Source organism: Pithys albifrons, chromosome 9 (assembly GCF_047495875.1).
Source record: "Pithys albifrons albifrons isolate INPA30051 chromosome 9, PitAlb_v1, whole genome shotgun sequence".
NCBI classification, from domain to species: Eukaryota; Metazoa; Chordata; class Aves; order Passeriformes; family Thamnophilidae; genus Pithys; species Pithys albifrons.
In genome coordinates, this window is record NC_092466.1 from 13,170,441 (window position 1) to 13,193,439 (window position 22,999).

The following is a 22,999-nucleotide window of genomic DNA, read 5'->3' on the forward strand; positions in this document are numbered from 1 at the left end:
GGCCTGCACTATTCCAATCAGCTTCTTGGCTGATTCACTTGTTATGTAATTTATGTGCCAATCAAGACAGAATTATCAGACCAACATGCACCTTATTCTGTGCTCCAAAGCTCCCTTCCAAATTGAAGACAAGTTATCACAACTTGACTGTTTCTAAATCATGAACACGCCTTAAGGTCTTAGAGAATGGCCATGACAAAATGGTCTGGTTCATTTTTGAGACTCTTTATCTTTGGGCTCTCCTTGCAGAGTAACAAGTGATTCAGACATGCTGTAGCCCAGCCCCCCTCCAGGAGCAATGAATGTGCAGGGTAGTTCTGCCTCAACTTCTTAAGTTTTTCAGTGCCAGCATCAGGTGCTGTAAACTCTTGGAGCATCTTTCACCAGGAGAATGGTGCTGCCTTCCATGGTGAATTGATCTCTCTAACTGACAGATGGAGGCATCAGGCATTCTTCTCGTGCTGGGAGCAGGGCAAGTAGCAAGCTCTGCATCTGGTAGAATATTCCCAGGTGTGACTCCACCTCTACAGACTTCTCCACCTACAAGCATGGAATGGAATGATAGTGATCGTTACCTCCAAGAGAAGCTCAAGGTACCTCCTCTGCTCTAACCACCAGTCCACATACCACTGTTATTGCAGGAGTGGCAGCTGGTGACATGAAGGAAGGCCTGCTGCAGTTCACTGACTATGCTAAACTCTGAGTATCTGAGGCAATCACTGACTTCAGTAAAAGGTGAAGAAGCTCAGGACCTCTCTAAATTACATCCTTGATGTTGATACTTGCCCAGTAGGAACCGGAGTAGATTAATAATGTGTTTTAGCAAACAACATCATCAACTCCATCTTCTCCTAAATTGCCCTTTTTAAATGTGGAGGCAGTGGTTCCCAAGATATGATTTATTTTCAGTTTCCTTTGAAGTCACCTCTATGTCATCCTCCACCTCCACCTTCTTTTCCTTTCCAGTAAGAAATTGGCAAAATGACTCATAAAGAGATGCTCCATGAGCACTTTGTTCTCAATAACCATTAAACCAATATCTTTGTCATGACAACACTACAGGGATTAAAATACTGTAATTTTCTTATTTTATCAAAATTATGATGGCTACCTTTTGTTTATACATTGATAAAGGGACAAAGGAGAAAGGAAATTTCTCCAGTCCTGAGAACATTATCTGAAAATGTGAGGCCCCATCTCTTGCTCCAGTGAAGTCTGTGTGACATGCCAGGAAGTCTCCCTCACACTGGTGGGTCTGACAGAGCCCAGTGCATTCAGTGCTGTCTTTTCGTGGACACCTTCTGTCTGTGGGCAGTCAGGCTGTGTCTGAGCACACAGTGTGGATTGTGCTGGAAGCAGATGTAAAATGAGGTGAACAAAGTGCAGGTTTTAAGTGCAGTTGGTAATAAGAGGGACAGTTTTGTGTTGTGGTCAAAGAGCATGAAGTTCAAAAAGCTAGAGCCACTTTTATCCTTTTGGTCAAAGGGCAGTTTGGCCATGTCCCAAGCTGAGCTCTACAACTCCTAATGACTTAATTACCACATGCAGCTTGTTTAGACAACTGAATTTCCTTTGATTAATGTTCTGAAGGCAGAGCAATGGATGCTTCCTCCATTCAGGGAGGAGATTATGCTGCATAAATCTCTGCCTGAATGAAGATAAATATAATTACAAGTTCTGAAATTTAGGAGATGCATTGATGAATTCTGAAGAAGTCTTGATCCCCATCAACAAACACAGCCTTTGGAGTGAAATGCAGTGCTGTAGAGCAGCCATGTCCCTACACACCTTTGGAAATTTCCAATATGGAATTTAAAAAAACAGAGTGATATCCTGACAGTACAAAGCTACAGCCCCTCAAAAGGTCTGAGCAAAAATCCACATGAATTAAGTTCTTTCCCATTCAAGGGAACAAATCTGTCAAAGTTTGTGTAGGGTGAGAAAAGCCAAGGTGAATTCTGATTCTTATAAAGAAGCACAGGGCACCAAATGGCACTGTCATGTTCAGTAGGAGGAAAAATCTTTACACCAGGTAGAGTAAAGCTTTAAAAATCTTTGCTGTAGGACACTGTACATACTAAAATGTACAATTTCAAAAACTAACTGGACAAATTAATGGAAAATTTCTGTCAAAGAATGACTGCAATGCTTCTGCATTTGACTCTGCACACCAGGAAAATATCTGCATATGCCTGTCCTGTTCATATGGTCTTCGCAGGGCTGTCACAATGAGCCATGGTTAGAAGGCAGGATCATGAGCTAGATGGAGTTTTGCTTTGACCCACCATGGCTGCTCTTCTGCTGTAGTTCTTATTCAGTGAGAAGTTTGCAGGTAATATACATGGAAGAAATTTTGTTCCTTACTCCATTTGGTGTATTTTTATTTATTAATATTGCTGTCTTCTGAATAGAGCATAAATATCTGTGGTGTTGGCAAGGCACTTCAGACCACTGATTTGAGTGGTTTTCAGCCAATTTGTAGCTGCTGGTAGTTCAGCCCCTTGTATTGGCAAGCAGCAAAATATGCTTCACTTGCAGCCAGCTTATAGTGGCATCAGCAGGTGCTGTGTAATTTCCTGTAATAAAATGCCAAAACAGACCTCAGGTCAAGGATCAGAAAGTACTGCCACAACTGGTAATGTTCTCTGACATGAGCCTTCACACATTTGTCTGGGATCTAAATAGTTAACCTACCTAAGCAAATAGGTAGGCGCTTTTCTTATTTCAATAAAGTTTGATTCCTGGAGGCAGATCTTTTTTTCCAGTGAGTGTCAGATAATTGGAAGGGTAGGGTGAGGCAGGAAACCACGACACGCCCTTGTTGGGACTTGTTTAACAGCACGGGAATAGAAAAGCAGAATAAAACAGGTTAAATAAAGAAGAGGTGAACATTTTTGGATGATCACTCAGATTCCACACACCTTTGGAAGGACATGATATAAAGTCTAGGTGGCAAATTTTTGGTAGAAAGGAAGCGGTTGAGGAGAAAAACAGATTTTCAGTTCAGTAACCAAAGCACTGCAGGTAAGTTATATTACTGAAAAAAAGCAGAAAAAGGTGTCCTTTATTTTCTGTCTTCCAGATTCCTTTAAGAACAAGGCTGTATTCTCAGGCAAAATAAAGGAGGTGTTACATTTTTCTGTGGGGAATACAATATAAAAATAAGATTGTGTAAGAGCTGGGTATTTTGGTTTTCTGTTTGCCAGTGAATACTACTCTTTTGAAGTAAGTATCCAGTGAAAGGAGTATACCTGCTGGAAGATTAGAAATATGAAGCCAATTTATGGGTATATTTTTAATGCATTTTGTGAAACTACTGTAAAATAGATAAAGTTTAGCTGAATGTTCTCTCTTCCATAAGGGTACCAGCATGGTGAAATGCAGATCATCTGCTGGCTGTTTTTAAAACTGAGCAGATCTGGAATGTGCTAGAGGAGTAAGAATTGTAACTTGGAGCTTCAGATGGTGGGTACAGGGTGTAATATTAAGTTGATTGCTAGTCCTGAGAATGCCTGGAGCTGCTTCTGAGTGAAGGTTTGTGTTGCTGTGGGCAAACTTTGCTTTGTCTCGAACAGGTGGGTTTATTTATCTGCCGTGACTCATTTACTATGGACTTTGTGCCATATTTTTGTTTAGAAGATTATGAAACACTGTAAGGTGTTTTTGTCACAGTAAGTCAGAAAAGTCTGATTTGAGAATCAGTTTGAATCCTCCTACAGCAGATCTAGCAACTTAAACATAGTGACATAAAGTGAAAGACTTGCTTCTTTTTGTCTTTAGACTGACTTGTAGAGTGACTTTGGGGAAGTTACTTGTCCTTGTGTGACTAGTTGCTTCATCTGTGAAATGGTGACAGCAGCACTTTCCCGTGCTGCAAACACTTATTTGATTAATACAGGTTGTTTGTATCCCTTTCTGTGCCAGAGCCAAGAAGTTGTGCAGGTCAGAATGGCTTTGCCTTGGCCTGTTTCTCTTTGAGTACCACAATTAAGTAGGGACAGTGAGGACACATTTTTGAAAAGAAGGCATCTGGCAGAGCAGAGTGAAGTCTGGGCAGCGCTGTTGCTCGTGATCTGGGATATGAGTACATACTGGTGCCAAAGAAGCCAGGAAAGGTTGTGGACTGGGCAGAATTTGCTTCCTACAGCATGTCCAAGCTTTGGTTGTCCATCTAACCTGTTTCTCTGGCATTAGCATGGGTCAGTGAGTTTACAAAATGAGCAGATTCGGAAGCATGATTTGGTTGATTTGATTCTAACTGCATTGATTTTTGTAAAATAACTCGAAAGAAACAGCTTTTAGAGCAGAATGAGAAGGTCAGATTCCTAGTCTGTGGGGTAAAAAAGAGATTAAGGGCCAATATTAAGCCAGTTTTATTGGGTAGAGGACAGTGGCACCTGAAAGACTTGGTTTAGAGGAAGGGGCACCCTAAAAGACATTTGATATGATGGGAGATAGTCAGTGGCATAATTTGAAGGCATCTACTGAGTCTCAGAGTATTCATGATCAAAGGGTTCCACTGACATTAAATATTATTAATCTCAACACTTGCTGGTGCCTCTTTCTCCTAGTGGAGTGTCTCACAGCAGGAGCTTCATTAATGGAGAGAGAAGAGAGCTGAAAGGATGTGCTGTGAGTGCAACAGCATTCTGACATGAAAACTGGGAGGAGACTGTGGAGGGATAAAAGAATCTGAAACATGCCTGCTTTTTTTCCAGTAAAATACATATTTGTAGCTATTCCCCTACCCTTTGAAATATGTCTGTAATAAACTTTATTACCTCACTGCAGGCAAGTGGCACAGGCGGTGCAGGAGGCACCCTGCACTGTCAGGTTTTTGTGGAAAGCACAGACCTGATCATGCCTTGCAATGCTGGACAGCTGTTACGATCCTGCTTTCAATGGTGTCCAGAGAGGCAGCAGTGTGCACAAGCGTGGCAGTGTCAGACCTCTCCTGGATCCTAGTGCCAATAATGTCTGCAAGTTCCCTGTGTCTGTGGGTGCCACAAGCACACTAAACCCCCTGAACTCGTGTTAAAGTGGCCATAGGGTTGCCCTGCCTTACGCTGCCCACTCTGCTTGAGAGTGACCCCACTGCACAAGTCTCTGCTTGTTGCTCAGGGGTGATTGCAGATGCCTCTGGTTCAACAGCGCTATTGCTGTCCACAGACGTAGCCCACAGCTATGTCTTTGTGAATCTGGATAGGAGCTGGTGAGATGAGTCAGTCCTGGCAGATAATGGAAATGCAGCTCAGTCAGCCTGCTGGAGTCTGGACATGCTTTTGCATCCACGTGGCAAACACGCATGCAACATGGATCAGAATGCACTGTGCTGGGGCTGGGCTGTGGCATGCATGGCTCCAAAGGTGTGCTTTAACCTCTGGTTGTTTTTTTTTAATTGATATCACAGCAAGGTATTCCCCTCTCTCAAGAGGGGGCAAAGATGCATAAGATGCATTCACTCCATGGCGGTGCTAGCCTCTTCCAGCATTCACAACCAGCACCGCTTTCCAGTAGCAGAGCTAAAGTGGAGTTTTGGGCCTAGAAAGCCACAAGAAAGTAGTTTCCAAATACAAAACTGTTCCTTGCCAAAAACACTGACAAAGCCACCAGTGCTGACATCTAGATATCAGCTTCCAGCATCTGTTTTTATGGAGAGAACTTGAAAGATGCTTCCACTGCTGATGAAGTAAAGAAGAGTAGCAGAGATACTGCCTTTCCTTGAGGAACCCTCCCGCTGCAGGGGACTGTCATCCTGCTGAAAGAGGAACTCTCTTAATGCATCTAGCTCCAGTCTTGCCCATGCCTTGGAAACAACACCCTGGATAAGCCCCTGGAAATTCACAGTGTTGGCAATCGCTGTGAGGATTGCTGCAGACAAGGTTGTGTAAGGACTTGGTTGTGTCCTCAGGAATCCCATTTACAGGGCTGTTTAGTTAAGCTCAAGGTCAGCAGTGCCAAGTGAGGGCTGTAAGTGCTGTGGTGTTCTCTGCAAAGTTCAATTGAGTCTATCATGGGAGGCTAAACTGGCTTGGCTGGCAGTGTGTCTTCTACACTCAAAGCGTTCTGTCCAGCTCTGGGAATAGCAGGAGCTGCTCAAAGTCAGAACTGAATCTGAACATTCCTGCAGATTCTCTGCTACATCCTTCCTTGTGCTGTTATTTATACATGGGCAGTACAAGCAAAGCTTCAAGTGGGCTACACTTTCCAGAAGAGTTAAATAGAGTCATGAGGATCAAACTCAAATGGTGGCTGGACTGGAGGGGCACAAACTTGGGTTCTGCCCTGGAAGGAATTTTGCACAAAAAAAATTTTTTTTTTAGACTCGGCCTCTTTAAGTGCATAGGGTTTGGTACAGGTGACCTTTAAAGAGGAGACTTCAAGTACAGTGACGGATTTTAACCTATTGCAAGTTTTGTTTGTAAATTAAAATCTCTTCCATTTCGCTGTTTGTGGCTGCACAAGATGAAAGGTTATCTTAGAGAGTCTGGGAGTGAGCAATTATGTGGTTCTTTCTAGAAGTGTTTTCTTTTCTAGATGAGATTTCTTTCCACAATCACACTTCATTGTGGTGTTCCTGCCTTGGCAGGCAGTCATACCTCTACTAGAGATTATAGTTTTGGCTAAAATGGGATCCAGGTCATGAAAAAAAGTGTATACAACATTCACAGGATTTATTCCTACACTGTGGACTGACCTGAGCTGGCATTAAATTAGATCAAATTCCAAAGCCACAGACAGGGTCCCCAAACTGTCGCTGCTCTGCCTGCAAAGCAAGACAAAGCACTTCTTACCTAAGTCCAGTCCGTGCTGTGGCTTTACCATCAAAGTACCCTGAGAATGCTGTATTACTGTCAACAGAGCTGTAATAGTATCTCTGCCCAGGTTTTGCTGGCGCTACTGACAGAGTGCAGGTAACTTACTCCTACAACTGCCTGCATGGCTAATCCTGTGCTGTTGAGTCCTGCCCAGAGCAGATGTGTAGGAACAGTGTTTGGATCCTGTGATTTTCATCAAACGTTTATAGGGGCACAATGGGAGACCAAAGTTTAGTACCAGAAAGTCTAGATATAAATCCAGGTCTAAACTCCATCACTGAGTGGATTTGCTTCAACTGCCCCTGTCTTACCTGTTGGCTTTACAAACCCACCTGGTGTTTCACCATCCAGTGTTCTATGTGCCTGTCTATTGGTAATAATCATGTGGCTCTAGAAGGGCACTGTAAACTCCCTGGCAGAGATGTCTTGCAGGCAGTCTAGTCCCCAGCTGAAGGGTGCAAAGTGATGGGACTTATGGGGAGCTGTTGTCATTTCCTGCTATTCACAGAGCTCTGAGCACAGTCCCTCTGTTTTTGTTGCAGGTGGCAATGATATGGATTCTGTAACAAAGAAGACGAGACAAGATGGATCAGAAGTTACTGAAAGACGTAAGGAGGAGATTTTTATATCGCGCCTCAGAAATCTCAGAAGCGGATGGCCAGTTTTGTAAGGAATTGAATGCTAAGCAGAGGTCCAGAAGTAAATTCTGACCCTGACCCTGATCTCTCTGTTGAAATCAGAATAAGGAATAGAATGGGCCAAGAGCAGATGTTTAGAGATGTGTATCACAGTCTAATTGTTTAATCAGATGATTTCCCTGTGGTAGCATTTCCAGCTAGCAGTGCAGACACTTGGATGCTGATCCTGCCTCTGATATCAATACCCTGTGTAGCCTAGAAAATGTTCTTTAGATATCTCTTTGGGGCTTTGTGTTAAACAGAGGCTGATTTCCTGCTGACCTTGAGAATTAACTAGTGGAAAGCTAGTAAGGGGTCTGACCTTGGACTTTGCAGTTACAGCAATGGGTGTGGCTCAGAAATGCCCAGAAAAAATACTACTCCTATGTTTTACAGGGGTCTTGTAAACAAAAAAATATTTCATGGCAGTGATGTTCTTAGTTAGAGATAGAAAGATTTGTAAGGAAACACGTAGCATTGTGTGCTAATGTAACCACAGCCCCCAGGCAGTCTGGTCTTGAGGGACTTTTATTTAAATGCACTGATCTGCTTTGACTGAGTCATGATCTTGCATGTAAAATAAGTAGAGCATTGATCTAGTTTGGCTATATTAACAGGACATTGCATCTGCACCCTTTTCTTCCCTCAGTTATTACAGAGACTGTAACCACAAGACTGACGTCCTTGCCACCCAGTAAGTAATTCTCAGTCACTGCATTACTTCTGCTCAGTGTTCTCTGCCCCTCCATGCTATTTGTCTGCATTATTTCCATTATATCCGTAAATCCCTGGGTGCAGCAGGTCTCAGTGCATGAAGATTTACACGCAAAGAAAAGCAATTTTCAGAAATGCCTTTCTTAAAGTACCTTTTATTGGGGAGAAGAAGGAGTATGTGGGGAGCTGTCTGGGTGTTGTCAGAAGCAAAGCCACATGCTCCACTATGACAGATATACCAGACTCTCCACAGATTTAAATCCAGATATACAGTTTCCATTGGTGGCTGGTTTTTGGGAACAAGGATCAAAAGTGATGGGTCTGCAACCTCCACTGCTGGGGCTGCAGTGTATTATTCTCCTGTCATCTTACCCAGCTGACAACAGTGAGTTCATCTTTTTGGGTAATATCAAAGGTTATAGGTCATTTCTCCCTCTCTAGGGAAGTACAAGTACTAAGTAGGGAAGAATCCTCCATAATCCTTATCCCACCATGTTCTTTATTAACTTGCTGCAGCTGAGTGGGAAAGGAGTTGCACTATCATCTCACTTACGGTGAGGTTTAACAGAAATATCCTTCAGTCTGTGTATCAAGCAAAACTTTGACTAAAGACCTGCTGGGTGTGGAGTGTGAATGCTTGTCTGCTCTGCCAAGGCACTTCCCTGCAGCTCTGATCTCTCACCAGACATGAAGCTTTACTTGTAACTGAGTGTGTGGACAGCTTTGAGTCCCTCCTGCCTTGTCTTGCAGTGTCTTTGCTCTTCTTACGTTCTGCCTTGAGACAATGTCTCATTTTGTGCTCATCTCTTTCAGAAGGAGGGAGCAGCAGTGGACTCAAAACATCATCCCATGCTGGAGGGAGTGGAGTGGAAAAGAGGTCTTACACCCATAGCAGCAGCTACATGACCTCAAGTAAGGAATTAAATCATTGCACAGTGAGGAAACAGAGAGCAAAGGCAGCAGAAGTGGGCTGAGGAGAGATTCAGGGCAGGGAAGTAGGAAATGCATATGCAAAGCAAAAGAATTCCTTCCCCAAAGTTGGCTTTGAGGATGAGTGAGTAAATGACAAAAGACCCATTTTTCACGGGGAAAAACCTGATTTCAGGAGAACAACAAAAATGCCATTCTCACTGTTTTTAAAAAGTCATGCAGAAACTCAATTTCCCTTCTTTCAGCTTTTTGAAATCACAATCTTTCTGACCATGTTGTTCCAAAGACCATTTTGGTTAATCTTTTTGTTGATATTGCTGAGGGTAGAATTTTATCAAATGATTTTCTAGAAAAAGTTTTCTTGTTTTTGTGTGCCCATGTCTTTAGCACATTGAAGAGTCTGCCAGATTTTCTGGATGTGCCAAATCATTATGTGCTACCTATTCCATAAAAACGGGGTTCTTCTCTGGCAGCATTCTTTGCTCAGCTCTTAGATTGTCATAGCAAAGGTTTCTAAAGAAGTGTCCTAGCCAGGTAACTGGCACACCTTTCTGTCCCCAGTGGTACTGACTGTATAACTATCCATATAGAAAGCATTCTGTGCTCCAAGGGAGCTGGCAAACCAGAGGGAGTGAAGTGCAGTGTGAAAGTTCAAGAGGAGAGTTAGCCATAGCAAACAGACCTGACAGACACCTGCATGCCAGTTAAAAATCAGAATGTGGGCTCTCTCTGCCTCAGGGCAGATGTTAAACAACTCCAGTGAAGATGTCAGTTTGATTGTCTGGACTGGCACCAGTGTGAGAACTGAACCCAGTCCTGCAAGCTCAGAGGACCATGCAGGATTGCCATCTTCCTTTTGCTTCTTTTCAGTGTGTGGAGGAAGAGAAAAGAACCTGAACTTTGGAGATCCTGAGATCTTGCAGTTTCCCAGAGCATTCTGTAATCTCTTCTTTCCTACTCTTTTGATGATGTTTTGTTTTGACTATAGGTGGAAGTGGTAGATTGAATTCAACATCATCATCCTCTGGCTACAGACAAGCCCAGTCTCCCAGCTCTACTCTCACCAAATCACCTGGCTCAACATTTGAGAGAAAAACCTATGTCAACCGTCATGCAACATATGAAGGTATCACAGAACATGCCATAGAAGGGGGGCAATGTGTACTGCACTCTGAGAGCACATTAATGCAGAATTGTCCCCAATAGCACAAGAATCCCATTGTGGTTTTCCTAGGAAATAAGCCATCAGGGACACATTTTAGTTATTAAGTCCTATTTATAGTAATCCTCATTCCTAAAAGGAGTTACAGCATATATTTGTTGAAAGGCATTAGCAGCTCTTTCATGTGATCCTGAATAGCTCTTCTTTTTTAAATGGAAATGTTTGCTGTGCTCTGGGATTAGACAGCTGGCAGGAAGACATGTTTTGAAAGCTTTTAATGATTTTGTGCAAAGCGTTAATGAACACATTTCTGTTCTTTGCAGGGAGCTCCAGTGCCAACTCTTCTCCTGAGTTTCCCAGAAAAGATTTTGGTATGTTCTTTTTTCAGAACTGTTCCTCTTAACATTATGGCAAGGTCATGTGAGTTGGTGACTACAGTGGCTTTTTGCACATGGCTGTGACTTGCTGGAACTACGATGTGTTCTGTACAGGGCAGTCAGTGCAGCTCCATGACTTCAGAGTAGTTATTTGGGATTGACCTTAACAGCTGGCAGCCTGGTCTGTAGCTGATACATATTCAAATGGAAGGTGAAAACAGTACCTGCTACTCCCAACTGCTTTTGTGAAGCTCCCCATATGGTATAGGGCATGGACAGGAGAACATAGTCAGGAGAACAGGGAATACTTCATAGCATTCCTCCCACCCCCACCATAGCTGGGAGAACAGCTGCAAGCAAGAAAGCCCAGACTCAGGATTTTCAGCTGTTGCTGGATATACTTTTCTAGTTGCTCTTTTCTAGACTTCAGCAAGTATACATGGAAATGTGATCTGGCTATCAAGTGTTATATTTACACTGAATATTGTCAGCGGGTATGGCTTGCCCTGTCCAAACTCTTGAGCTGCTGATTTTAATCAGTGAAGACAGTGAAACACTATGGTCAGGCCATCTTTCTGGCTCAGAGAAGAGACAGGGTTTCACAGTATTCAGCATTGGTCAGTGGGGTAGACAGGCCTTTTAGCTTCCTTTTGCCCATTTGAAATGAGAAATCACCATCTATGAACAACATTTCTGTGTACAAAAAGAAACTGCAGCTAGTCCAGGAATGCTAAAGGTACTACTGATTCCTTAAGATACCTTATGGTCTAAAGAGGGCTTGGTAAAAACTCTTAAGAGTTCAATTCCCCCAGCTGTGCCGTCAGAAAAGTTACTGTCTGAATCTGAGCACGCTGAACAAGATCAGTGTGTTGATTTTCAGAGATGTCACAGGCAGTAAAGGCTAACTAACATTGCTTTTCTCTCATTTCTGTTCACAGCATCAGCCTCCACAAGAGGGAGAAGCCAAAGTCGAGGTGAGTGGTACTGTTCTTTAAGAAGCCTTTTTTTCCTCACTGTAATTCAGGTGTGTTAAAGGGACATACTCTTTAACTGGAATCTACCAGTCTACCTGTAGAGCCATCAGATGAGGTACGTGGATTTATACCACTGCAGATATGAGCCATTTCTCTGTAAGCACCTGTTTAAACAAGCCTGGTGTAAAAATTGATCCTATTGAAGGTCATGGAGGTTTGGAATGCGTCAGAAAAGAGAATCTACTTGGGAATCTGGACATCTGAAGGCATAGGAGATAGTCTTCCATATTCTCTGTTCACTATGATAAACTCAGTCCATCCGTGCTCTGGGACCTGCCTCAGACATATTTACAGTAATTGCATTCATGTTTCTCGTACTGCAATCTGCCTTGCAAACCATAAAGCCATACCCTGAAATGATCTCATGCTGGTATTCAGGAGATGGGGAGCAAACTGGGGACTTGCTGTGGTCTGTGTATCCAGCTCACTGCAAAGCTCTGCATTGTTTAAATCATTCAGTTCTTCTAATAATTTATTAACAGTGTGGGGAAAGAAGGATTATATTAGTCTCTAAGAGTGTAATGTCTGTTCCCAGTTGCTTGAAGAGGAAAGTGTAATATCGCTTTATCCAAGTTAAATTTAGCAGTGGATATAAATCAAAGCATGCTCTTGCACGCTCCTCCTACAGTGTTACATTTCCCAATTACTCTGCCTCAGATTGTCACAGTCTCCTCTAGCACACTACATACCTGAGCTCCCAGCAGAACTAGGTCATACATAATAGAGCAGACACCAGAGAATCAGGTCCAGCTTCTCTATTACTTCAGAAAATAATTCCAATCCATCAACTTCTCCACATGAATGCCAAGATAGTGTTTCTTTTATAGTACATGCACTGTGAAATTTCATCTTGAGGAGCATGTATCACATGCCCTGGCTGGCCACTTTGCTTGTGGGAAGCAAGTCTAAAAGCTTGCCCCAACCAAATCACATTAACTTTGTAGTCTCTTGTGCAGTGCAGTAAAGGTCAGTAATAACACTGAGTACCTACTGAGAATGTTGGCTTAAAACTGACCTGGTTACATTCAGTGACCCAAAAGAGAAATCAGCACATGGCAAGAGACTAAACCACAGAGCCCATTGTAGAGATGGCAGTGTGAATTTTACCCAAGAAGTAGTAGGTCATTTGTGCATTTGGTAAGATTCTTTTGGCTCTATAGTTCCTTCTTCAGAAGGACAATAGAAATAATATTTGCGATGAGTGGAAATATCAACGTGATTGAGAGCTGCATAATTAGACCTTCTATGTGTCTGGCAGTAACAGCAGTATTGAATTCGACAGAGGCCTTCAATGAGTAAAATAGAGCTCTCTGAAATGTAAAGTAACAAACTGTGACCTCAAAACAAAAAATCTCCTAACCAATTTACAAGCAATTCACATGGGCCATGAGCACTGCTCAGATCAAGCAGATAGACAGCAAGATGGAACATAAACAACAGGAAGGAAGGCATTCACTTCAGTCTAAAGACTCATTCCCAGCCCAGGGCACAAATGTATCTCACTCCATATTCATGATCTGCTTTTTCTCTTTCCAGAGAGTGAAATACGAGTCCGACTGCAGAGCGCATCTCCCTCTGGCAGATGTAAGTGCCATGGCTTTTATTCCAGAGGTATCAGGGATATGATAGGGGTGTTGCTGCTAGGGGTATGTCTGCAGTGTCTCTAGGGGCCAGACTTCATGAGGACACATAGCAGCACATCATTATTTTTTTCATGTTAATAAAATTAATTTGTCTCCCCTTTCTGAAATAGAAAGCATGCTGTGGGTTAGGTGGTAGTCTTGCAAACATATAATTGTACTTAGTCCCAGCAACAAGGCTGTAATAACACATAGTCCCAGAATCAGGCCTCTCAAGTTTTGTTATTAGGTGGCACTCCCAGAAAGTAACAATTTCATAGACACTCAGGTAAATTCCACTGAAAAATTTAGCAAGCAAAATTACAGATCAGTGTAACAATGGCTTTTGGGTGACTCTGGACCCTTGCTTTTCCTGCCAGGGACAGAGTTGGATGATGTGAAACGGTTGCTGAAAGGAAGTCGATCAGCCAGCTGCAGCCCAACTCGATCACCATCGAGTACACTCCCGATTCCAAAAAAGGCCGTGGTGGAGACGAAGATGGTCACTGAGAGCTCTCAGTCAGGTACTTGGCTACTAGCCACATTGCAGGCATTCCAAACAGTATTGGATATAAAAATTACTCAGTTGCTAAGAATATCCAGGTAAGAATACATGGTCTCTGTTCCAGAAAGTGGTGACAAGGCAGAAAAAGGGTCAGAATGCTGAAAGGCTGTCCAGATCTTGCCATAACAAAAGCCATCTTGGGTAGCTTTCCAGTGACTTGTCTAAGTCCCATAAAAACAAGACCATTCCTGCTGCCACCAGCTTCAATTCAGAGGTATTTCTGGCAGAGATAAGACCTCTAAGCAAAAGTGTATGAGAGGGATTTGATCTCTTATCTCCAAACAAGATGGAGATAGCACTGGAAACAACATTTTGGTGAGTGTTGGATTTATTGGCCACACCACTTGAAAATAACTCATCAGGAACTGACAGGAGAAGGGGGAATGGCTTCAAACTGAAAGAGAGTATGGTTAGATTAGCTAACAGAAAGAAATTCTTTACTGTAAGGTTGGTGAGGCACTGGCACAGGTTACCCAGAGAAGCTATGTATGCCCCATCCCTGGAAGTGTTCAAGGCCCAGGTGGATGACGCTTTGAGCAACCTGGTCTAGTGTGAGGTGTCTCTGCCCATGGCTGGGAGGTTGGAACTCGGCGATCTTTAAAATCCCTTCCAGTGCAAGCCATTCTGTGATTCTGTAACTGAAGTGGCACTTAAAATAGTACAGCCATCTGTTGTTACTTGTAAGCCTCACCACAGGACCTGAGGCAGTGGAATTCACATTCACTCCAGTGTCTTCCACTGGTATCTAAGAACAAGCAATACCTTTTATCTTACTCATGGGTCCAATCCTGTCTAAAACTGGGAATTTTAGTCCAATACACTAGTGAACCAATCAGAGACATATGTGGGAAGCAAAACTGATATATCCCATGGCCAGGATTATTTATTAAGAGAATGGCAAACTGAAGTGTTTTTTTCTGGTATCACAACATCTACAAGCAGTGAAGTCTCTTAAAGGTGTTTTGTGAATGATCATGCTACCAGGTCGATCTTTATTCCATTGGTTAAAAATTGAGTGGGAGGTAATCAGCTGACACTTGAGGTCAGTTACACCACATTAGCCTGGAGTCATTGTGATTGAAAGATGATTGAAGGGTGATTGAAATTTAAAGTAGATGAAGTTGTTTGTCATGTAAATCTGCCGCCTATGCTAAGCCACAAGCCTGGTCTCATTAAAAAACACTTCTTTGTTTGTTTGTTTGTTTGCAGTGTCGGGGACATATGACACAACCATACTGAATACTGCCCTCCCTTCTTATATGTGGTCCTCCACTCTGCCTGCTGGTTCTTCCCTTGGTGGATACCATAACAGCTCTTCCTTGATTAATGCCATGTCTCACTCCACAGGATCAGGTATGACTGATCCAAACCTGGACTGCCAAGGTTTGAAGGATGTAACTCTGTCTTGAAACTGAGTCAGAAGCAGTGGGGTTTTTTGCAAGAACTAAAATGATGGAAGAATCAAGATGGCAAGGGATATGCTTGAATTTTCTCTGGTTTTTTGTAATTTGTTGCTCTCTGCTTCTACACTGACTGTATCTGAAAATCCTTCTTTGTTAGGATCTATTGTCCTGATTGTTTGACTATTGCTAAACTTTGATGATAGCTTTATCAATGAGGTCAAGCTTACATTCCCTATAAAAGCTAGCTTTAGACTCTAATTAATATGGGATTATTCTGGCCCATTGTAAGAATCACTCATACACTAAAAATGTTATCAATAAGCAAGCTTATACCTGGTAAGGCCCACTTCTAAATGCTGCATTTCCCAGCTACAGAGGAAAACCACAGGAAGTTTTATGATGGCATGCTGTTAGAAGTTTGGCTTTCCCTCACTGTCACATGATTGCAACTTATCTGAGTTTTCCCCTTTTTTCAGTGCAGTAAAAGGGTGGTTTGTTGTCCCAGATTTCAAGATTTCTCTTCTGTGCAATTATTGTGCATTTTCACTAATTGCATTTCCCAGTTTACTCTTAATTTCTGTGGCAGTGCCACTGACCTTTGGGTGCTGGATTTCTGATTTCAGAGAAGTAATAACATTTCACTTCATCTTTTTGCAGTTTTTGGGGTTCCAAATAACCTGGCTCCCAGCAATCATACTCTGAATGCAGGCCTGAGCTCTTCCTCTACAGGTTGGATTTTTCTTTTCTTCCCTTCACACTTTCACAATAACACGCTTCTAGAAGACATATACAGTGAAATACTTATATTCCAGTTTCTTTTCTGTTCCTCATCTCAGTGTCAGCAGCTTGTCTGCACACTCCAGTTATTCAGTTACGATGGATTTATTCGGAGGTGGCCCAGTCTAGCTGATGTTACCTCCTGTCTCTTTTTGCCTGTGAGGCAGGGAAAAGTTGGTATTTTCCAAGGATAATCATTGGTCTTTTGAAAGACACCTGTTAGGGCAGCCTGTTTCTTCCCAAGAAGAACTCAGGATAATGCTTTAAAAAGCAAACTCCTGTGTCGTAATCCATAAGGGCCCACTGCTTTTCTGTCAGTTTTCCCTTTGCTTAACCTAGCTCATGGCTTTTAGCAGACTCTCTTCAGCATCACTAAACCACTTTTATTCTTTTCACAGTCACACACACTATGCCTACACAGAACAGTGCCGTCATGCAGTGTCTCTGACTGAGCCCGCAAAGAGAGCGGGGTGTATGAGACCGGTCCCTACATTGATTCTGGCACCAAAGGGGCCACATTCCAAGCTGTTCATTTCTCTCTGGGTAGTAGCTCTGGAAAATAGTTTGACACATACTGCTTGCAGTTATCTCCTTGAATTTCCCTGAGTCAGTCCAAGCCAGTTTGCTGAATTTTCCTTTTTCCCTGCTCCACTTGCAGAAATGTCCATGCTGCCATGAGAGTGGCCTCACGATATAACTCAAGACAATGTTTTAAAATGGTCACCACTATTGTCCTGGGCCAACATTAACAACAGAGCAACATGATCTAGAGAAGAAATGCTTAGGCCTATGATGCCTCCAAATAGCTGGTGAAATTTGTTGGGAGAGGTTGTCATTATTATCACTGCTTTTGCTTTGGTTTTGTCCAGAATATCACCTGTGCTGCAGGGCTCCTGTAACCTCCATTGCCATGTTTTTCTTCGCAGTGTTTGGAGTTCAAAACAACCTGTCTCCAACCTCTTCAGCCGTGACCCAGAATGCTACTGCAGCCTCAGCAGGTCAGCCACAAATTAAGAAAGTGTGAGGGTCACCAGTGTGGGCTGCCCCCTCCCACCTTTTCTGTAGTGACTAGAAAGTTCATGTAGACAGAGAGTCCCTCATTACCATCTTCTTGTGTGGCACAGTGTGACATGAAGGGATATTGAGGAACATTTCCTCTTCTTTGCATGTGCAGGAACAGCTCTTGGGACCTATTTACTAGGGATTTGCTGGCTGGGGAAGCCCTTGATTGTTTGTGTTGAACACCGAATACGAAAAGATTTTTTAAATAGTTTGTAGCCCAAGGTTGGTGTGTGCAGATCCTTAACATCCTTCATCTTTGTCATTCTTGAATTCCTTCATTGCAGCATATGGGATGAAGAATACTTCTCAGAGCAACACCGTGGCAAGTACTGGTGTGTCTGCGTCAGCAGGTGAGTGTGTCATTTATAGTTGCTTAGTCATGGCCTTGTACAGGCATATTATAATAAAAATGAGTTAGGGTTTCAGCCAGCTGCGTGACACTCAGGTGCATAACTTGTCACTAGCCAAGTCTTCTACCAGTACCTTTCTGAAAAAAGCTAAGAGTGAACAAATTATCTGGTCTGAGTCAGATCAGCTGTTTCTGCTCAGCTAGCAGGGAGCTGAATAGAATAGCACACATCTGAAATTGTGGTGCTTTTAAAGCCAAAACATTTGCAAGGTTGCTCTTGAACATAATTTTGCAGTAGCACCAGCTTCAACTGCTCAAAATTTAAGGAATTGACTTATAGATGATCAAATTGTGTTTTTTTAATGTGAGAAGTTGAGGTCTTTCTACTGCCCTTTGTCCTTGAACAGTTGGAATTCATCCTTTCCAGCTTCCATGACCAGTGTGTCTCTTACAGGGTGCTCGTGGTAGTGGCAACCCCAATCACAATGTGACTAGCTATTTTAATGAACAAATGTGGTAGGGCTTGTAGTTATGATTCTATGGCACACACTTATCTCCTCCCTTTTACCATTTTTTATGAATGTTCCAGGGGGGACCATTTTGAGCTCCCAGGGAGATGACGTTCTGCGCAAAGACTGCAAGTTTCTGCTGCTGGAGAAGGAGAATGCCCCAGCAAAGGAGATGGAGCTCTTGGTCATGACAAAGGACAGTGGCAAAGTCTTTAGTGCCTCTACCACTGGACTTAATGGAGGTAACTTCCTTTCTTTGGGACATGTGGATATTCTGAGGGCAGAGAAATGGAGACTGATCATAAGGGAAGTTCAAAGTTTGGGACACTACACTTTGACTTGTCAGTCAAACAAGGAGCTCTGGCAGGCAGTTAGCCTTTAACTATACCAGCTGCAGTATGGGTCTAGCTTTTGCATTTGAAGCACCAGAGCATGCCTTGGGATATTTCATAAAGCTCAGGAGGTTTGAGAGCAAAATAACTGATCTGGTTTAAAAGGCAGAGCTACTGGGTCTTCCCAATAAAAATATGCCTTTTGCCAGTGAAAGAAGCTAGGCCTGGTTCAACTTGTGGTGTAATGTTTTTAATTATATTTGGTTCCTTTTCAGGATCCTATGCAGAAGACACCTTGAAGAAAGAGAAACAGGGATTTTCCTCTTCTTATGCTACAGATACTGGCCTAAAATCAGATGCAAATGGTAAGAGTTTGTCCCTGTGGAAATGCAGTAGAATTTTTTCCTTCTATCTCCATTACTACCTTTCCCTTTCAAGCCCCTGCTCTAAGTTTTGTTGTGCACAGAAAGGCTGGTAAAATCTCTCTTACTCTTGTTAAAACAGGAGGACTGAAATCCATGCCAAAAAGGGACAAAGAAACTTATGCAGGTAAGTGATGCAACTCAGACTTGCATTTTAAGAAGCACCAAAGCACAATATACAAAAAGCAATTATTCCCAAGAGACACGAATGATCTCTGTGCAACAACATCAGAGGGAGGGAATGTTCAGGAGGCTACCAGAGAAATTGGTACCAGGGATTTGATTGTAGATGAGAGGGCAGTTGGGGTATTTTTTTATTGCTAGAGAAAATCAGATAGCTGGCAGTCCAGCTGCATCCTCTCGCCAGGACAGGTTTATGGGAAGAGAAGGCTCAGACAGACCATACTGGCTATTGCTGTCATTTTTGGCTCAAATCTGTCCAAAAAATTGACTCCAAAGGGATAATTTTCAGCTGTTATTTTAAAATGCACTGGGTGTTGTCTCCTGTTGGAATTGTCTTTGGAAATACTGTTTCCAGTTTCCACAGGGATTAGAGTTACACCCACCATGTGCAGAGAGTGATGTAGAAATATTTCTCCACAGCCCTTTGTATAATGGATGAGGCCTTAGTATCCTTACTGTTAGAGTTTCTTAACTCTGAACTGAAGGAACTCTTCATTAACCAGGAGACTGCTCCTTCTGTCTTCCAGAAATACGGAATGGTGATGTGGGGGGTGCAATTGGATCAACACCATCCTGGTGTCCCTGTGGTTCCTGCTGTAGCTGGTGGAAATGGCTCCTGGGTTTGCTTCTAGCCTGGTTGTTTCTCCTTGGATTGCTTTTTGGACTCATTGCTCTGGGTAAGAAATAAGTGAGGAACAAAATGTTGAGTGGGATGGAAGGACAGAGGGTGTAAGCTGGCAAAGAGGCCAAGCACCAGAGACACCAAGGCAGAGAACTGAGGAACACACTCAGCTGATTGGTGACTGTCACTTGGACAGAAAGAATGGATGAGGAATATAAACCTTTGATGAGAGGTTATACAGTCTTGGGGTGAGCAGGATAGGAAAGCTCCTGAGATCTAAGGTCTTACTGCTCTGAGACTAAGTTGTCATTTAAACTTCAGATATCCCTTCTAGTCAAAAAAAGATACAAACTGTAAAACTCAGTGGCCACAGCAATCTGACAATGTTGCTGTGTCCCTGCCTATAGCAGAAGGTGTTTCAGGCCTGCATCTGTGGCAACATGTTCCATAGCCTTTTCCTTTAACCTTCCAGCGGAAGAAGTGAGAAAGCTGAAATCTCGTGTGGAAGACCTGGAAAAAATCAATGGTGGCCTCCTGGCAATTAACCAAGGGAATTCAAAAATAGAAAAGGATGCTAGAATAGACTTTCTTCATGGTATCTCACCTTCCTCGACCTTCCCATATGAAAATGAAGAGTCAGTCTGGTTGATGGTGAAGAGCAGATTGAACAAAGAAATGGAACGAGGTAAGCAGAGTGATGCGGCATAGGATGTATGAGATGCTGCATGAGACCAGATTATTTCAAGGGGAAAGGGACCATGTGCTTGCCCATGGGCCTAAAGACCACAACTTTTAGAGTGTAGTGAAGTCTGTCAAAAACAGTGCCCTCGCCTGTCCTCAGAGACAGACTGTGCTGGAGCTCAAAGTGGTGCCACTGGCACTGCTGGTACATCCCTTAAAGTCAGCAGAAAAGGGAGGAGAAAGAAACTTGTAGACATGCCATCCTGGGCCAGGATGTATCGTGTTTGCTGTAGCAAGTGAATTTTTCATTTTGGAAGATCTATAGAGAAAATTGAACCCTCACCTTATTTCTCATGCTACTTTTGTCAGCAAGGGAAAGGTGATTTACTTCTGTTTAGCAGATGATGGAAAGAGGTTAACAAAAGAGAAGCCTACATTCTCCCATCTTCAGAAATTTCATGGATTTGTGAAAACAAATTTACTGAGGAAACTCTCAAAGCCATATCGTGCTGCCAGTAGCCTCAAAATCCAAACAGATGGATGAAATGAGTAGCTACTCTGTTGTGTAATGCAGTCTTAACAGGCTCTTCACTTCCTCTTACAGGCTACTTCCGAGGGGAGAAAGGAGAACGTGGTGAGAAAGGTATGGCCATATAGTCCTTCTCTTCCCCTGCCCAATTCCTTGGCTCTGGCAGTGCACAGAACGCCAAATCTTGCATTGTGCCAATGTGAAACGCCAGGTTGTTCTTGCCACTAGTGGGATGGGTCTGATCTTGCACTATTCAATTGTGAAGTGTCCTTGTTCACTCTTGACTCCTTCATGTTTCATTGAAGGTAGGGAAGCAACTAGAAAAACAAAATGAATGAGTAATCACAGGAGGTATCTCCAGGATGTCTCCCGATTCAACTTTTTTTCTGCTTTTCTCAGGTGACATGGGAATACAAGGTCCCAAAGGTGAGTCTGGTGTTACCTGCTTTCTCAGGTAGATTGGAAACCTGCCATATGTCTTGGGTAGCAAATGGATTTTTGTTACTCCAGAAGTTACAGAAGCTGATATTAGTTATCTCTTAGTTCAGATATTGTTGTGATGGTTTGGGGGTGTTTTTGTCTCTTCTGGGCAAAACTTTTTAGAGTTCATAGCAGAAGAGATAACATTTCACTTTGAATTTAGAAACTTCTTTCACCTGGATGAATGTCTTTCCTGAAGTCAGGCTCTACCTCATTTAATCACAGAGTGCTTCAAAGGATTTTGCATGGTGTAAATGATTCAATTATTTGCATAAATACAAGGGAGACAACATGGCATTGCTGGAGGCAGTAGAACTTGTAAACATCCTGGGAACATGAACTCATATTTATGGAGGTGAGGGTCAGCCAAACTGGCAAACAGGGAAGACTATTCCTCATTGACTGTTTATTTCTTTCTCTCTACAGGAGAGCGAGGACTTCCTGGTGTCCCAGGTGAGCTGTAGAACAATTCCCCTTTGAGAGGGGACATTCAGTGACATTACTGTAGGGAAGAACAAATTTTTTGCACTGCAGATCTAGCTCAAGGTGGTTCTCTGAAAAGTCAATATTTAGCATAGACTATATCACTTGATTATTATCTTGGTGCTGAACTACAGACGTAGCTCAGAGACTTGGTTACAAGCAAGGTCTCACCCAGACTTCCACTTAGTTGAACATGCTGAGTTAGGGGCTGTGAAGATCCCAGTCTACCAATGAAAGAGTCCTACAGCTGCATAAATGCTTCCCCAATTTCTTTGTGCTTGTATGTATTGTGTTCTTCTAAAGATGTCCCTTTCAAGTTCCCACCATCTGAGTAATTTATTCTTTACCACAGCTGGTTAATCCCTCTAGGCTTCATGTTCTCCTAATTTGCATGTTATTCTTTCACGGTACAGAGTCAAGAACTCTGAACATTTATTGTGTTTTTCTTTCCAGGCATTCCTGGTCCAATTGGGCATCAAGGACCAGAAGGACCGAAAGGACAGAAAGGCAGCATGGGTAAGGCTGTCTGTCCATGCTGTGAGTCTTTCACAACTGATTGACACATGACATGGCAATACAGGCACCAGGTTGCTGTGACCATTGCCTTCCCCAGTGGAGGTGGCTGTGGATCCTTTTGCCCAAGGCCTCCTGTAGACACCTTGTTTTACAAGACATTTATTTCCTGTAGGTGAGCCTGGCATGGAAGGTCCCATGGGACAAAGAGGTCGAGAGGGGCTACCGGGGCCTCGAGGGGAACCAGGACCTCCTGGGTTTGGAGAAAAAGGAGACAGAGGTAAGAACCAGGTGACTTTCTCTGTTAGATAAATTGGATATAGATAAAAGCTAGAGTTTGGTCCTGATCACCTCAGTGATAGAATTTGATTATTCAAATCCAAATGTCATGTCAGACATTTCCCAAGACAGATGAATATGGCCTAAAGGATTCTTTTTGCCAAACTTATAATGGGTAAACGAGGCTTGCTTTGGTTTGAGAGGTCTCACAGTCAAATCTGAGTTTGACAGAACCAAAAGCACTTTGCTATCAAGGTCATCTTCTTCCCTGTTATCCAAGTCACCAAAGCTGGAGGATTTGTCTTGCTGAAGCCCAGACATCTTGTATTTTTTATTTACACAATGCATGCTTATTTGGGTGTTTTGAACTGACTGGCAGATTATTCATGCCACTTGTCAGAGAAAGAATAAAAGGAGATGGAATAATGAAAAAGTGGTTCCACAGTTGTATTTTACAATGTCTATTCATGCTCTTATTT

General features: G+C 42.8%; 1 protein-coding gene across 1 annotated transcript in view; it reads left to right on the plus strand.

Annotated features, from left to right (window-relative positions):
• Positions 1–2,776: 2,776 nt before the first annotated feature.
• COL17A1 (collagen type XVII alpha 1 chain) overlaps positions 2,777–22,999 on the plus strand; it is a 38,693-nt gene continuing 18,470 nt past the window's right edge. The window contains exons 1-23 of the mRNA XM_071564370.1: positions 2,777–3,024; positions 7,361–7,426; positions 8,145–8,189; positions 9,023–9,121; positions 10,128–10,265; positions 10,625–10,672; positions 11,617–11,652; positions 13,249–13,296; positions 13,712–13,855; positions 15,106–15,249; positions 15,957–16,028; positions 17,003–17,074; positions 17,423–17,488; positions 18,077–18,238; positions 18,604–18,693; positions 18,833–18,877; positions 19,461–19,610; positions 20,028–20,240; positions 20,841–20,879; positions 21,165–21,191; positions 21,672–21,698; positions 22,182–22,244; positions 22,417–22,521. Coding sequence (XP_071420471.1) covers positions 7,372–7,426; positions 8,145–8,189; positions 9,023–9,121; positions 10,128–10,265; positions 10,625–10,672; positions 11,617–11,652; positions 13,249–13,296; positions 13,712–13,855; positions 15,106–15,249; positions 15,957–16,028; positions 17,003–17,074; positions 17,423–17,488; positions 18,077–18,238; positions 18,604–18,693; positions 18,833–18,877; positions 19,461–19,610; positions 20,028–20,240; positions 20,841–20,879; positions 21,165–21,191; positions 21,672–21,698; positions 22,182–22,244; positions 22,417–22,521 — 1,888 coding nt within the window. The 5' untranslated portion in view covers positions 2,777–3,024; positions 7,361–7,371. The remainder of the gene's footprint in view (positions 3,025–7,360; positions 7,427–8,144; positions 8,190–9,022; positions 9,122–10,127; positions 10,266–10,624; positions 10,673–11,616; positions 11,653–13,248; positions 13,297–13,711; positions 13,856–15,105; positions 15,250–15,956; positions 16,029–17,002; positions 17,075–17,422; positions 17,489–18,076; positions 18,239–18,603; positions 18,694–18,832; positions 18,878–19,460; positions 19,611–20,027; positions 20,241–20,840; positions 20,880–21,164; positions 21,192–21,671; positions 21,699–22,181; positions 22,245–22,416; positions 22,522–22,999) is intronic.